At 41.9% G+C, this 16,021-nt stretch overlaps 2 protein-coding genes across 8 annotated transcripts in view; one reads left to right on the plus strand and one right to left on the minus strand.

Moving 5' to 3' along the window:
* Window positions 1-16,021, plus strand: part of slc12a6 (solute carrier family 12 member 6) — a 41,663-nt gene that overhangs the window by 1,171 nt on the left and 24,471 nt on the right. For 4 of the 7 annotated variants that reach the window (XM_086277562.1, XM_086277553.1, XM_086277569.1 and 1 more), the window contains exon 2: window positions 3,623-4,359. In XM_086277562.1, coding sequence (XP_086133688.1) covers window positions 4,140-4,359 — 220 coding nt within the window. In that variant the 5' untranslated portion in view covers window positions 3,623-4,139. The remainder of the gene's footprint in view (window positions 1-3,622; window positions 4,360-16,021) is intronic. The other 3 variants (XM_086277529.1, XM_086277545.1, XM_086277536.1) reach the window with 2 other exon arrangements.
* LOC147335280 (uncharacterized) lies at window positions 8,931-15,390 on the minus strand. Its single transcript, XM_086277518.1, has 2 exons — window positions 9,350-15,390; window positions 8,931-9,147 (listed from the first exon to the last, which is right to left on the minus strand). Exon 1 carries the CDS (start codon window positions 14,814-14,816, stop codon window positions 9,807-9,809), a length of 5,010 nt encoding a protein of 1,669 aa, XP_086133644.1. The 5' UTR covers window positions 14,817-15,390; the 3' UTR covers window positions 8,931-9,147; window positions 9,350-9,806.

The raw sequence follows: 16,021 nt of genomic DNA on the forward strand, positions 1-16,021 counted from the left end.
AGCTTAAAATACAAAAAATAGGCCCCGAGTTAGCACGAAAAAGGAACAAAATGTGCTCAATCCTTATGCTTGGACAAAAAAGGTGGCTGAATATGCTGTAATGTTATCTAAGTGACACACATAAGAGTAAATGTGTGTGTTTAACATATTCTTTAAAGGAAACCAGAGCCAGGCATTCGTTTCAAATGACTAATGTTTGAGCTCTGAGGGTTTGTCTTGGGCATTTGTAAGTGTTGATAAGGCAGCATTAATAAAAAATGACCAACAAAGAGGCACCAAAATTTTACTGGCACTGCTTGGGTAAAGGGTCACTGTAAATAAATCACTGCTCAGTGAAAATATTGTAAACTGTATGCAGTAAAACAAGTGAAAATCAGTCAAACTAATGTACCCAAAAGTGCAGTGTTAAATATTCCAAGGTTAAAGCAATGCTATGTGTATTATAGATAAAATATTATAAGTAAATCCAGGTGTAATGGGAAGTTTGATGGCCACAGGTTGGAATGATTTTAGGTTTTCAGGTTTATTTATAAATGTTCTAGAGCCAAAACACAAGAATTCACCTCTAAGTGCTTTATATTGTGAGATAACTAGGGCTGCACGATTTTGCATAAAATGAGAATCACGATTTATTTGCTTAGAATTGAGATCACGATTCTCTCACGATTTTCTTTTCCAGTATAAATATTTATTGCACTTATTAACTGCACATCAACTTCGTAACAGTTGAGACTGAACATAAAAACAATAAATAAACATAAAAACAACAAATGTCTCACGTTTTGTTGTTGCCGCAAAATGTTGTACTGCTTGAAATTCCGTCTCCACCGTTGCTCACACTGCGTGTATAGAGCAGGTAGTGCAACAATAGAAAAATAGTTGCGGGACGGCACTGTGTAGCGTTTGTCTAGGGTGTTGATCATTTTCCTAAATCCCTCGTTTTGCACAGTGTTGATGGGAGCCATATCTTTGGTCAGGTGATAAGTGATAGCCTCCGTAATTTCTTTGTGCCTGCGGGAGGTCGATGGGTATGGGGAAGCGCTGTATAAGGTTCCCGTTATTGATGTTTGGGTGGTTGACCGGGACGGACTTTCTCCTGTCACTTTCTCGTCATCCCTGAGGTGCTCTCCGTTGTTTTTTCCCTGCTAATTTTAGCAGCCAGCTTCTGTATCACGTGGTATAAGGCTCCGCCCTTGTCATTTGTTGAGCAGGAAGAGTGAGCGCTTGTTTTCATGCAGATTACGTCCCGGATCAAAATGCGGTACAATCGTCGTCTTTTTTTTCTTATTCTTTTTTTTTTTTAAATCGTTGTCATTTGGAAATGAGATCGTACATAAGTATGAATTGAGATCGCGATTTTCTAACGATTAATCGTGCAGCCCTAGAGATAACCCTACAATAATACAGAGAAAACTCCTAAACTAGATGACTCTGTATGAACAAGTACTTAGTGATAGTGGGGAGGAAAGACTCTTGGGATGAAGACGGGCCAAAAGAGACACATGATTAGTACCTTCCAACTAGTGGATGACCTGCTCTTTCTCCTTCCTCGTCCTCTTCACATTGCTGGGGTTTTTTTTTTGTTTTGTTTTGTTTCTTTGTTTTTTAAACCAAGCTGTTGTCGGTGAAAACATCAATCTGGAGGTTTCAGAACAAGACTTCAGAAACAAGCTCATGACATCATGATCACTACGTCATTCTTTTCTACTGTCTATGAAGCCAACATTGGCAGTCACATAAAGGTGGTCATCAACTGGATAGGTCAGCCCAGGGCTTCCCAGTCTAGCTACTTTGGACACTCGTACTATCTGCGCCCTGAGGTTCAAGTGTTCTTCTGGGAATAGTGATGCTATTTCCCAGGGATTCCATGGTGGTGGTCAGTATCATATAGTTGGTCTTGTCACATGTCGGGAAGCTGTTATTTCACTTACAAGATCATTGAACATGCAACAGTGAGGGTTACAGATGATTTATTTTACCACAGTGGTGGATCAGTATCATCACATATTTGAAGCCAAAGTATCTGTGTTATATCAGAAGTGTAGTAAACTGTGCATCTGTGGATTGAGGCATTCTCAGCAGGGATGGATATATTTGGGTGGATATCCAAGCATTTATCAGTTCTTCTGTCTCGTTCTTTATTGATTCTTTTATGATTAATTGTGGAAAAATTTAAGCCTCCACAGGTTTGGAGAATCTTCAAAACTCTAAAGACAAGTAACAGAATTTGATAAAATCCTGCATGTGACTCATGGCATGCGAAAGCTCTGCTGCCATGAGTTTGATGGCGTCATTTAGTTACGCACAACTGTGAGAAAAACACACTGACACTGATAGAAGCATCTGATAAGCCTGGAGACATACAGCTCACATGGACTGGGTCATTTTGGAATCAGCCCTCAGTGGCAGTTTTAAAGGCCACTGCTTGCTCGTTGACCACAGCATGGTCACTGAATTGTTTCTACATTGCTCTCTGTATGTTGGCATCGCTACACATCAGCGTGAACTTAAAGTTGGGTTAGATTTAGACGGGCGTGTTGATCTCTAGTAGGAGGCAAGGCTCAGTCGTCTATCAGTGAATGTCAGACTGAAGATTGAGGTAGTAATATCTGCGCTGAGGCTCTGACATGTTCTGCCAGCTCATTCTATCACCTCGCTGTACGTTGTCTGCCCCCACCCCAAATCTAGCTTTCTTATTAGAAACACATGCTGGTGAGTTATAATGGAAACTAATTTAGGTGTAGCTCAAATATGGCTGGAGGAGGCTCACGAAAATAACCTCACGCCCGCCTCAGAGCAGATGCTTTTCACGCTGCAGCTTTCTTTATCTTTGAGAAACCCCCCTCCTTACCCCCTCTCCACCCATCTCGTCCACTTCTGAATGCAGACTGACAAAGACTGTTAGACGGGTAGCGTTATAAAACAGGAAAGAGAGGCCACGTCTGTGAATGCAGAGTGAGAAAAAACAGCCAGGAGCTACTGGCACAACCGGTTGGAACCGCTCTCTTTTAATAATTAAATTATGATTCAAGCTAAAACAACAATTCAGATACACAATGTCCACCTGTGCTGGGTCACTTCTTTCCCTCAGGTTAGTTAGCACACTGGATATCTAGTTCACTAACCACTGAAGGCGCTGGACAACAGTGATGTTCACAGTGCTTACTGTTTCACACCTCCTTTACTTAGAGAGCAGTCATGCTGCTCTGAGAAGATGATACTTGTGATGAACAGTCGTTTTCATAGAGTTGTTTCATTGGCATGTAGAGAAAAGGAATTGGGTTGAAATGTGTGGGTTTTTTATGTTGAGTTAAGAAGCACCATGACTGGTGCATAGATGCATTTTATGGTACAACAGAAGAAGTGCTTGGTGTTAACACACACTGTATATGAAAGATGGACACATCCAGCTCTCCCTTGTTGGTTTATGGATGCATTTAGTATTTTAGCTGCTGTTATTATCTTGTTTTTTTTTTTTTTTCAGATTTCTTTCAGTTTGTTTGTTTCTTTTAAATTTAATTCTGCTTTATGTTTTTCCTGTCTGTCTGTACCCCTCACTGTACCACTTTCTTCCCTTCCTTTGCCCTGGCTCTGACCTCTAATGTGTGATATCATTATAAAGACATCTTTACCTCTAAGGTTGCTTGACAGACAAGTTTTACTTATGTTTACTTGAGAAATAGCAGAGAAAGACAAGTTTAATGCACTTGACTGCTGAGCCATAGGAATTGAAACAAAGTGCAGGTAGAAGAGAGAACGCACTGAGGGCAGTTTAAAGATTTAGCTTGATAATAAAAGACAGCCTCAGCTGTTTGTGTCATATCATGTCTCAGTTTTTATTCTACACATTCCCAAATTTATAGCCAGGGATTTGATCATTTTGTGCTTGTGTCACTGGAAACATTTATTTGTTGTACCTTTTCTTTCACATGCCGTGTGGAAGAAGTCTAGTTTGCTTAAATGGAGAATTTCAGCGTCAAAAGGGCAAATTGTAGAGGACGCCATTACCTCAGCATCAACTGCAAAATAGCCTAGCCTAGCTCAGCTCAGCCCTGCTGGCCAGTCCGTGACTCCTCCTTCCCCTTCCCTCTTCTCCCACATAGTGCCCCTCCACCCCTGTCTCTTTCAAGTGAGCTATAATGGCATCGGTGCGCTTCACCGTGACGCCCACTAAGGCGGAGGACCTCCCAGGGGGGTCAGACCTGTCACCTGACATCAGCCTGCGCTCCGGTTCCCGTGTGCGCTTTGAGTCAGACAGCGCCAACCGAAGTGACCCACTAAGCGAAGTTTCTGGAGGTGTGACGACGACTTCTGCAGGAGGAGGGGCTGACAGCCCGGATCACAGCAGCATAGACCAAGGTGAGGATACACACACCTAACACAAAGACATTTCTTTTTAACTGATGGTGTTTATTCTTTATACTTGAGACATGACAGCTGTCACGTCCTCTTTGAAGTTTCTTCATTGGCTGCATTATGTGTGACAGGCCTGTGCAGTGACCATGATTTAACCATCGGAAAAGGGGGGCTGGGATCAGGCTTATGTTGCTTAAGTCGGTGTGTTGTTTCCTGGCTTTTGCTACATGATGACTGGTTTTTAAAATTGATTCTGATAAGGTTTGATTGATTAATTGATTGATTTTTTTTTTTTGTGGAAAAAATTTGACCTACCTAACTTTTCAGCTCGGTGTCTGAAAACGGTGTGGCAAGAGAACAGAAAAAAGCTTTGACATGTCACTTCCTATGTGGCATGATGTCTGCGTCATTGACTTTGCAATGTCCAAGTGTCAGAAAAACATCCAGGCATCGATAAAAGATATTGATGAGTCTTTGAGACTTATGACTAGTCTGCTTTTTTTCTTTTTTTTCTGAATTTTACTGTCTAGTCTCTAATGCCAGTCCTTTTCCTGTCTTACTTGAGCCCCAGTTCAGTTTGTTTTAGTTATTTATATATATCCATTAGGGGTGCAACGATATTCGTATCGATATTGAACCGTTCGATACAGTGCTTTCGGTTCGGTACGCATATGTATCGAACAATACAACATTTGTAATTTATTTTATCAACTTTCCTTCTGACGATGCTGTCTGTGTTGAGCGCTCAGTGAATCTGCGTTCGACTACTCCGCCTAGGCTGCACTGTCGAGCGCAGATCCACTGAGCGCTCAACACAGACAGCATAGTCAGAAGGAAGAGCGCAGGGCAAGCTAGCAAGACAGAAGTTAAGCTCTCCTTGCAACATTCAGATCTGGCGTTTGGAATTATTTTGGTTTTCATGTGACGTATGACCCTGAAGGTAAGCGAGTCATGGACTAAAGTAAAACAGTATGTTGGATGTGCCATGCAATGCTCAATTACATGGGTGGGAACTAGTGTGTTAGCGCAGTTAGCTCGTTAACGTGTTGGCCGTCTAGCCCCATGCACGGGGTGATCGGTGGTAGCTCGTTAACGGAGATTTGCCGTGTTGTGGCGTTAAGGTCATTTCAACGAGATCAACCTGAAAGCACTAGTGGGAACACAACGAATATGACTGCACATTTACGCCGACATCATCCTAGTGCAAAGACAAAAACAACAAGCATGCTACTAACTTTAGCCGAGTCATTTAGACAGCTGTTAGCACATGATTCTCCTTATGCTGCTGAGAATATAGCCCAGAAGAACCGGATAGTATAGCTTTTATTTTGGAAAGAGCCATTTCTCTGTAATAAACTCTCTTTTCCAAAGATGAGTGATTCCTCAATCAGATACAGGGCTTGCAATATCGCTAGCCCGACGTCCCGGAGCTAGCGATTTTTTCAGTCGGGCTACCAAAATCTCTCTGCCCTGCCCGTCCGGCTATCGTAGGAAGGAAAAAATATATGTCAATGCTTTTGCATTCTTTCAGAAATGTAGCTGGGTAATTATGTCATTGGCATCGGTGAGCCACTGTCAATATGTGACATATTGAAGTCGCGTTTGAATTTGCGCTTGTTTTTTTGCTTTCACTTTGCAATCGTGCGAACTGTGTATAGAGAGCGACAGCACTGATCTGTGAGTGATGATAATTTGTGCACCAATTCCTCTGACATCGTCTTATTAATCGTTAGCTTACTATGCAAACATGACAAGTGAAATCTCCCACAGCAAGCTTAAACATGTGAGAGGTTGATCGCAGAGAATCGCTGAGCTTATGTGAGTGCGTGTGTAAAAGCAGCAGGATATATATTTCAGTTCTGCTGAGCCAAATAAGACAGGTCAGGGTGAAGAAGTGACAGCCAAAGAAAAGCTTACCAGAAAACGGAGAAGTTATGACAAATGAGACTATAAGGCAAAAAGAAAGTGCAGCTATATGGTTTCATGGACAAAATAATTTCTGTGGCTGCAATATGACGAGCTAAATAACCAGGGCTGCACATAAGTGGTCCGCAGGTGCGCATTCGCTGTCAAAATAAAAAAACACGCACAAGGGTTAGGGTTAAATTTAAAAACTGTACTTTTGAGTTAAAATATATATTTATAATTTTAATAAATGACAAATTAAAAAGGCATGAACATTTTTTTTTGTATCGAAAAAATATCGAACCGTGACACCAAAGTATCGAACCGAACCGTGAATTTTGTGTATCGTTGCACCCCTAATATCCATATATCCACACATTCTCTGTAAAGTCAGTTAAGTTGTGTTCAAGTTCATGCAGTTCACGTTAGTTCAGTTCACTTTGTTTTTGTTTTTATACCTCCAGACAGCAGCAGCAGACATCTCAGGGAACATAGTAATGTGAGATAAAGACTATGCAATATTAGAAAGGGAGCTGATAATGGTGCTTCTGTGTCTGCTTGCTAGATGCTTTTTTTTTCCAGGTTCAAGCATCTACTATGTTGTTATTCTTGGATCTTTTTTTAGTTGTCATTCTCAGGCCTTTACAGTTTTATAAGCACTAGTTGGGCTTTTAGTCCAGATTTTTATATTGATTGATATCCAATTTGATATTGATATCTATTGATTTAAAAAAAAAATCTGATATCAGCTGATATTTTCTGTTTTGCTTTTGTTTTTTCCCTTTTAGACACACAACATAAACAGAGTTCCCTCACATTTGTTATGTGTAGTCATTTATGAGTCCTTACCTTACTGAGATATTACGACTCGCAGCTCTGCTCGACACCACTTGGATCAGCTGGGTTGTTGTTTGTAGTGTTCCAAACACGAGTTGCCTAGAGGACGAGTGCCCCCTCTGGTGCACAACCAAAACTACAGTCATAATGTGTTGAATGGTGTTTCTCTCATCTCTCTTCATTTATCTGCCATTTAAAAAGCAATACTGATATATCAGCTGTTACATTGTTGAGATTGTAATTAATGTTCCTGACAGGGATCAGTGGGCACATTAAGGTGAGGATGAAGACTCATTCATCCCCATTGTTCTGAACCATGCTGTAGCATGTTAATTAAGTCATGAAGGCATTTGTAGAGGGTGATCTTCAGCATGTACTTCCTTTGTACTGTATGTTTGTGTATGGGTTTTTTGTTTGTTTGTTTTTCTTTTGCCTTTTTAAAATTTATTCTTTGCTTTGTCGCTTTTTCTAAATTCAGAATTGTTTATTCTATTACTCTTGTTCTCTTCTGCTTGCTTTCTTTTTTCTTTCTCAGCAGGTGATCCAGGTGATTGATATATGCATTTTTTTTTCTCTGCCCGTTCTGTTGGTTTTTGTTTTTTGCCCTTCTCCCCCGTCCCTCTTCTCAGCTGTTTCTCTTTCCCTCTTTCTTTCTCCCCTTCTTTCCCCCAGTCAAGTCTGTCCCGTATTCAGTAAGTGAAAATAAAATAAACAATAAAAGGTGAATCAAATGGACCATTACGGCAAGGCTGGGATGGTCAGTTTGGTAAAGTAAATCCGTTGGGCATCTTTCTTTGCCTTTAGACAACAATTCTGAGGGCAAAAGAGCCAAACGGGACAGGCCAAAAATAAATAAATAAAATAAATAAATAAATAAATTCAGAATTGCTAGTTTGGTTTGAACAGGAAGAGCAGGGCACCCGCTGGGCGTGGGTTCATGAGGGGAACATTAGTTATGATGGCTCATGTTAAAACTAATGCTGAATTCCTATGCAACAAATTCCCACACATGAACTAGTGAGACTGGTTTTCACCGGACACAAAGAAAGGTCTTCTACAGCTTTTTTTTGCCCAGACTGTTCATTTTCTAGGAAATAAAAAGGGAAATGCTATTTTTAGATTCTTGAGATGTGCTCATGCATGTCTCAAGTTGAAAAATGCATTTTTAAATAGGTTTTATGGGTCTCTGGGCTGTTAAGCTCTCCATTTGTTTTTCTAAGTGAGAACTTGAGGCCAGAGTGCTCCCCTCAGGGCTAGTCAGCCAATTGAGCAACAGTTGAACTTCACCATTATTGCGGTTAGCAGAAACTGAGAACAATAAGAGGATTTCATTCTGTTGTGATTGTAGCGCATGTTCCACTTCCCTTACTGCCAAATCAAATCAAATCACTTTTATTGTCACATCACATGTGCAGGTACATTGGTACAGCACATGCGAGTGAAATTCTTGTGTGCGAGCTTCACAAGCAACAGAGTTGTGCAAAATACAACAACGTAAACAGGCAAAATATACGAATGGCTAAATCTGAAACTAATAAATATATGTACAATATATAATAGTATATGGGGGGGGGAAATCTGGATGTGTATACTAAATGTTTTTCTACGTGTGTGTGTGTGTGTGTGTGTGTGTGTGTGTGTGTGTGTGTGTGTGTGTGTGTGTGTACACATATTTTACAAATTAAATAGAGTCAATAAATAAAATATATAAAAATATACCAAAAAATATACAGCCACATCAGTTCTGAACTGATTCACTTCTTTCCTTAATCACAAACCCCTTCACATGCACAGATATGTGTATTTTCAGAAGAATCCAGAAGAATAGAGGATAATGGTAAACAGCTTCCATTTTACTGATGTGACTGTGCAGGTGTCAAAAGGGGTTATAACCGTGCAGAGATGATCCGGTAAAGCTCTTTCATAGTAGTAAGTGTAACTCCCTCCAAGTTGAAAAACGAACACAAGGCGTTCTTGATTTACTGGCATTTATTGCACACGGGCGCCACCAACGATGCCACCAGAGATGCCGTAACGATGCCGTGAGAACTGTACAACAACATAAAATAATCAATTTCCGCCGTACATTGTTCTCATAGAGAATAAACAATAAGGTACATCATTAAACAACACAAATGCTTACAATTTACCTTCACAAAATGCTAACATATACACGTGGTTACCATAAACTCGCTCGCTCTATCACAAACAAACATCTTATTTTCTATCACAACATATACAAATTGCATACCTCATTGGCCGCATTAACTTGCAGGGGTTAAATGAAACGCTTCTTGTAGTGTCACTCTTTCCCATAGTCGAACACTCCGTTGCATACGTCTACATGTTTCTACCACCACCAGAGAGACGAAAAGCATGCTGCGCTCTACCGAGTGTGGCGTGTAACTGAAAATATTGTCACCCCAAACAACAGACTAAACATTGGTTCCACCCCGGAAACATTCTGTAACCCTTGTAAATGTATTTCCAGCCAACAACATACATTACATCACACACATATATTAACAATAAAGTATTTCACTTATTCATTGTAACTTGAACCATAAAATTGTCTCAAATTGCATAACTGCTGCTGACGGCAGCCACACTCCCACCAAATCATTAATGATTTTTCAACTGAACCTCGTTGTAAAGGCAAGTGTATACAGTCCCTTAGTCACATAGATCACAGAGACAAGAATTCTGAACTATTCAGCTTCAAGTAGGGTAACTGTTTTGTGGATAGGTCTTTCAAGATACACTGGCTTGTTAACTCTTTTTCCTTGGTCATCCAATGTCGCATCACTGATTAGCAGCTCGAGTTTCCTAATGATTCCATCCTCACTAGGGTACACCTTGGTTACCTTGGCCAACTTCCACTCATTTCTGGGTAGACTATTGTCCATCAGCACCACAATGTCGTTGATCTTAGCATTTCTCCGTGCCTTGTACCATTTTCCTCTCTGCTGAAGATTCAGCAAGTATTCCCCTTTCCATCTGGTCCAGAATTCATTAGCCAGGTATTGCACCTTGCGCCATCTCTTGCGAAGATAAAGGTCTTCCTTCACAAACTCACCAGGTGGTGGTAAAACCACTGAAGACTTCATAGTCAGGATGTGATTCGGCGTAAGAGGCTGTGGACCAGTGGGATCGTTCAACAGGTGAGTTGTTAAGGGCCTACTATTTATGATCGCCATGACTTCATAAAGGTAGGTACGCAAGGATGAAGTGTCAAGTCTTCTGGATGAATGATCCAGAATGGATGTCAAAACACTTCTAATCGTCCTAATCTGCCTTTCCCAGGCCCCACCCATATGGCTGGCAGATGCCGGGTTCATGACAAACTCACAACCTAGTTGTCTTAGGCTTTCTTGGTCCATTTTCCTTACAGATACCAAGAACTCCCGTCTTGCTCCAACAAAGTTGGTACCCTGATCGGACCGAAGTTGTCGAACACTTCCTCGTATGGCGATAAAGGTTCGAAGAGCATTAATGAAGGCATCACTGGTCATGTCGTCGAGAAGCTCTATATGCACAGCACGAGAGCACAGACATGTGAATAGCAGACCATAGCGTTTAAGTTCCCTTCTTCCCTCCTTAACGTAAAACGGGCCGAAACAGTCCATTCCACAATAGTAAAAAGGGGGCGATGCTTCAACTCTCTCACGCGGTAAATCTGCCATTCTTTGTACCTCAGCATTCCTTCTGAATTTCCTACATTTGACACACTTGTAGATGTAGGAAGACACTGCGTGACTACATCCCAATAGCCAAATGCCATTTGATCGCAGCTCATTCATCGTCATCCCACGTCCCTGGTGATGAACCCTTTGATGGAAGTGTTCAATCAGTAACTTTGATATGTGGGTTTTGTTTGGCAAGATCATTGGATGTTTGATGTGTGGGTGTAAATCTGCATGCTCCAGCCGACCTCCCACTCTTAACACACCCCTTTTATCCAAAAAAGGATTCAGTTTGTGCAACCTATTTGCACGATCTCTTGTTGTTGTCTGCTTCGATTTCAGATCTTTGATTTCTTCAGAAAACAGTTCGTTTTGGACAGTAGCTATGATGAAAAGCTCTGCCTCTTTCCTCTCCTCAAGACTGGTGACTTCGTTTGTTCTGTACGTCAGACCTTTCAGCTCTTTGACGTATCGCTTGAGTCGTGCAATTGCTTTAACTAGCCTTGTCCAGTTTGAGAATCTTGAGAAATGATTGAGCAACGAATCTTCTGTGGTCAGTGTCTTATGGACAAAAGTCTTACGAAGTTCTGGATCTTCAGCTCCCAACTCTCCCACCTTAATGTCATCAGCAGGAAGTTTATCCTGCCAGAGAAAATCTGGACCGGTGAACCAGCTGGAAGTAATTAGTCCCTTTGCTGTCAGACCCCGTGATGCATGGTCAGCGGGATTGTTCTCAGAAGTCACATATCTCCATTGGTCTGGATCGGAACCTTCTTGGATACGCTGAATGCGATTTGCCACAAATATGTGAAACCTTCTAGCCTCGTTGTTGATGTATCCAAGAACAACCTTCGAATCTGTCCAAAAGAATTCTTTGGCTTGAACTTCCAACTCCCTTTTAAGCAGGTCACTCGTTCGCACGGCAATAACTGCTGCTGATAGCTCAAGCCTGGGTACTGTGGTGACCTTTGTAGGAGTCACCCTGGCTTTGCCAATAACTAGAGAGCAGTGGACTTGGTTTGAAACACTGATTGCTCTCAAGTAAGAACATTCACCGTACCCTTTAACACTCGCATCTGAGAAATGATGCAGTTCATATCTTTCGACCTTCTCAAAACCTTCTGGGAGATAACAGCGCTGAATTTTGATGTCAGCCAGGTTCCTTAAATCCAATAGCCAAGACTCCCACCGTGGTTTGAGCTCTTCTGACAGTGGTTCATCCCATCCAACCTTGTCTTGACACATCTGTTGGAGTATTTGCTTTCCAACCAGAACAAATGGTGCCACAAAGCCGAGAGGGTCATAGATGGATGCCACAGTTGATAAGACTCCTCTTCTAGAAAGTGGGCGTTCATCCACAATCACTCTGAAATGGAACTGGTCTGCAACAATGCACCATTTGATTCCCAGAGCTCTCTCAATTTGGGACTCACCAAGAACCAAGTTGCGGTTTCGTACTGAATCTGCACGTTCACTCTCTGGAATGGATGCAAGTACCTCATGATCGTTAGAAATGAATTTGTGAATTCGCAGTTTGCCAGCACTGCAGAGTTGCCTTGCTTCCTTTACTAACTTAATGGCTTCATCCTTGGTTGCGACACTTGTGAGCCCATCGTCCACGTAAAAGTTTCGTTCAATGAACTGAATGGTCGTTTCACTGTAGTGACCATGTCCTTGGGCAGCAACATGTTTCAACCCAAAGTTTGCACAACCAGGGGAAGAGGCAGCTCCAAATAGATGCACTCGCATGCGATAGACTGATGGTTGAGCCTGGAAGTTTCCATCGTCCCACCAGAGAAATCTCAAGTAGTCCTGGTCCTCTGCTTTGACGTGAAACTGATGGAACATACGCTCGATATCGCACATTATGGCAACTTGTCCCTTGCGAAAGCGACAGAGAACACCTATCAGGCTGTTCGTTAATTCTGGTCCGGTAAGAAGGTGATCATTTAGTGACACGCCTTCAAATCTTGCTGAGCAGTCGAATACAACCCGTATTTTTCCTGGCTTGTGTGGGTGATACACCCCGTGATGAGGAATGTACCACACAGGACTGTTGTTAATTTCTCCTCTTGGGACCTTTTCTGCATCCCCATTTGTTATGATTTCACTCATAAAGGTCGTGTAGTCCCTTTGATATTGTTTGTTCTTTTCAAATCTTCCTTTCAAACATCGAAGCCTATGGACTGCACACGTCTTATTGTCTGGGAGATTTGGTCGATCTTTCTTGAAGGGGAGCGGCATTTCACAGTGACCATCCGCCTTGATTTTGATTCCTTCTTCCATGATGGTTAGGAAACGCAAGTCTTCCTGAGATAGATTAGCATCCTCTACTCTTCTCTCACTGAAGTCAGACTCAAGCATCCTCAGCACATCTGGCGGTGAAATGAACTCCTTGACTTGGGTTCGACATATATATTTCACTTCGTTTGTGAGCTTCTTAGATGTCTGGAGGTGAGGTTTCACTGACTTCATGACAATCTTGTGACTGCTTCCTATAGCATCACCATAGTCGACACATGGGCTAACACAACCGACTATGCTCCATCCAAGATCTGTCCTTTGAGCAAATGGCTCATTGTCTTTACCTGGGACGACCTCTCGGGGCAGCAAAGCCTGTGGACAGTTGTATCCTATGAGAAGCCCTACATCGCACTCAATCAATGGAGCGATCTCCTCTGCAAGATGCTCTAGGTGTGTCCAAGCTCTTGCCGTTCTTGGTGTAGGAATGTGACTTAGATTGGCAGGGATGAACTCTCTTGAATAGGTTACAGGGAGAGAAATCTTCTTTGATGAATAGAAACCTCTCACCTGCAGTCCAACTAACCTTTGACTCGGGATGATTGTATTTCTGGATGAAAGTGTGGAGAGTTTTAACTGCACAGCCTCCCCTTTCATTTCCAGAGCTTCTGCCTTATCTTGCATAATGAATGTGGTATCGCTTTGGTTGTCAAGTAGTGCATATACAAGAATTTCATTCTCTGGGTTACTTGATGTAGATAGCCAAACTGGGACAACCGTAGAGGAGTACATGCTGTCCATACCTTGCACTACTCTGTTTGACGTGGCTTCATTTGATGGTTCAGGAGTATGTTTGCTCTCTGTTCCTTCCGTTGACTTAGCATATTTCGAGTTTTTTACACTCTCCCCATGCTCATCACTGCCTTTCTCTCTTCTGGTTGCTCTTTCACGGTCTTCATGTAAACATGTTGGGTGTTTTTCCTTACATGTCTCACAAAGACTCCTTCTTTTGCAGGTCCTTGAGAGATGTCCTGGTTGTAAACATCCAAAGCACAACTTCCTTGTCTGAACAAACTTAACGCGTTCCTCAACTGGTCTTTCCCTGAACTTCCAGCATGTCTGTATGCCATGATTGCATCTTTCACAAAAAGTGCATTTCTTACGTTCTGCATTCTCTTCAGAGTTGCTCGCAAGCACCTTTGCACCAATGTTTCGTGCCTTTGTTATCTTTACCTTTTCACCATCATTAAACTTCAGGGCATGAAGAGAAGTCACTGGGTTGCAAGCTATTTTTGCTTCCTTTGTGATGAATTCCACGAACTGACTGAAAGTAGGAAACACATTACAAGTTTCTTCTACCTCGGTCACCTTCCTGTTCCAACTGGCCACCAGCCAATCTGGCAGTTTTGTTAGAAGTTTTTGATTTTCATCACAGTCGTTCAATACTTCCAGACCCTTAATCTGGGACATTGCAGCCTGGCAGCCTCTAAGGAAGTCTGAAAAATCCCTCAGCTCAACACTGTCTTTGGGTCCGATTTTGGGCCATGCGGCAAGCTTATCCTTGAAAGCTTTAGCTATCACAAATGAACTTCCAAACCTTTCTTCCAGGATGTCCCATGCTGAGTTGTAAGCTGTATCCGTTCCTAATAGGAAGTAGCTTTCAATGGCCTTTTTTGCAGGTCCGCCAACATATTTACGAAGGTAATAGACTCTTTCCCCTACTGGAATGTTTTTCCTGCCTATCAGGGTTTGAAATGACATCTTCCAATCGCTATACCTTAGTGGATCACCCATGAAGATAGATGGTTCAGGTGTTGGGAGACGGCTTACATTAATAGACTCTGCTATTGCTTCAGCGAGGACTGTGATACTATCTGCTTGGTGTATCACGGGATGCTCACGTGGACTCCTTACAACTCCTGGAGATCTATGTTGTTGAGCTGCGTGGTTATGAAGTAACTCTGTTATTTCCTCATCCGAGCTTATGTCTTGTTCATAAACTTGGAGTCGTGCCTTCGCCGCACTTAGCTCCTTAACAGTCTGTAAGCGCTCTATTTGTCTGCGTTTTTCTTCCAGTGCTTTCTTTCTTGCCACATTTTCTTCCTCTTGTAATGCAATCTTCTTTCGATTTTCTTCTTCAAGACTTTCAAGTTCTTGTTGCTCACATTCTATCTCTTGCAGGACCTTTAGTGCAGCTTGTGTAGCAGCTAGCTCTGCTACGGCCTCTTGTCTCTTAATGGAGGAAAGGCTTGACCTTTGTGACTTTATGCTGGAACTGCTTGCAGAGCTTAGACTTCTTTGAGAGCCCTTACTTGTGCCTTGAGAAGCTGAAGATGAAAACACTGAACTAGACTCAGGCCAGACTAAATCCTCTATCTGAACGTCTTCGTTATCTTTATTCTGAAGGCAAGTGGTTGCATTGTCCAAGATTATTTTGGATACCGCGTCACAGGTGTCTGCCCTACGACGGATCTCACTGTCTGGGGAAGCACATTTGCGCAAATCTTCATATGCGTGTTTCACATCTGCTGATGCACAACTTAACTTACACATCAAATCCTTCACAACCTCAACAGAGGGGGCTCCCTTTATCATTTTCTTAGCTTGCTTGGCGTTTGCTTTCCATTTATCATAAGTTGTAGTGAAACGATGCTGAAGTTTTTTTGACTTATCATCATGCAGTTGCTGAGCCTTTTCAGTAAGCTTTCGAGGTCTTTGACTTCTTCGTGGCTCTTCTTCACATGACTGCTGTACATTTGTGGCACTACTATCCTCAAGTAAGTCGCCGTTCTTAGTTTCATATTCAGTTGTTTGATCCATTCTGCGATGTTTACTTATTACTTGGCACAAAATAAATTCTAGCTATACCTTTAACAGACATGCGGTTTAACAACAGACCAGCTCAATTGCCTGAAATATTAATAGCTACAAGCTTAACCTTGTCTTTAGGTGAACTTGTCCAAAACATCAAGAATGGATAATACCTTCAAGATTTTACA

Source organism: Aulonocara sp. 'chitande type north' Nkhata Bay, linkage group LG3 (assembly GCF_057382095.1).
Source record: "Aulonocara sp. 'chitande type north' Nkhata Bay isolate Kocher_YH1m ecotype deep benthic linkage group LG3, A_spYH_male_GT1.1, whole genome shotgun sequence".
NCBI lineage: Eukaryota > Metazoa > Chordata > Actinopteri > Cichliformes > Cichlidae > Aulonocara > Aulonocara sp. 'chitande type north' Nkhata Bay.

Coding starts and splice junctions, on each gene's coding strand:
- LOC147335280 (XM_086277518.1), bottom strand. CDS start 14,816: ATGGGTGATCCACTAAGGTATAGCGATTGGAAGATGTCATTTCAAACC.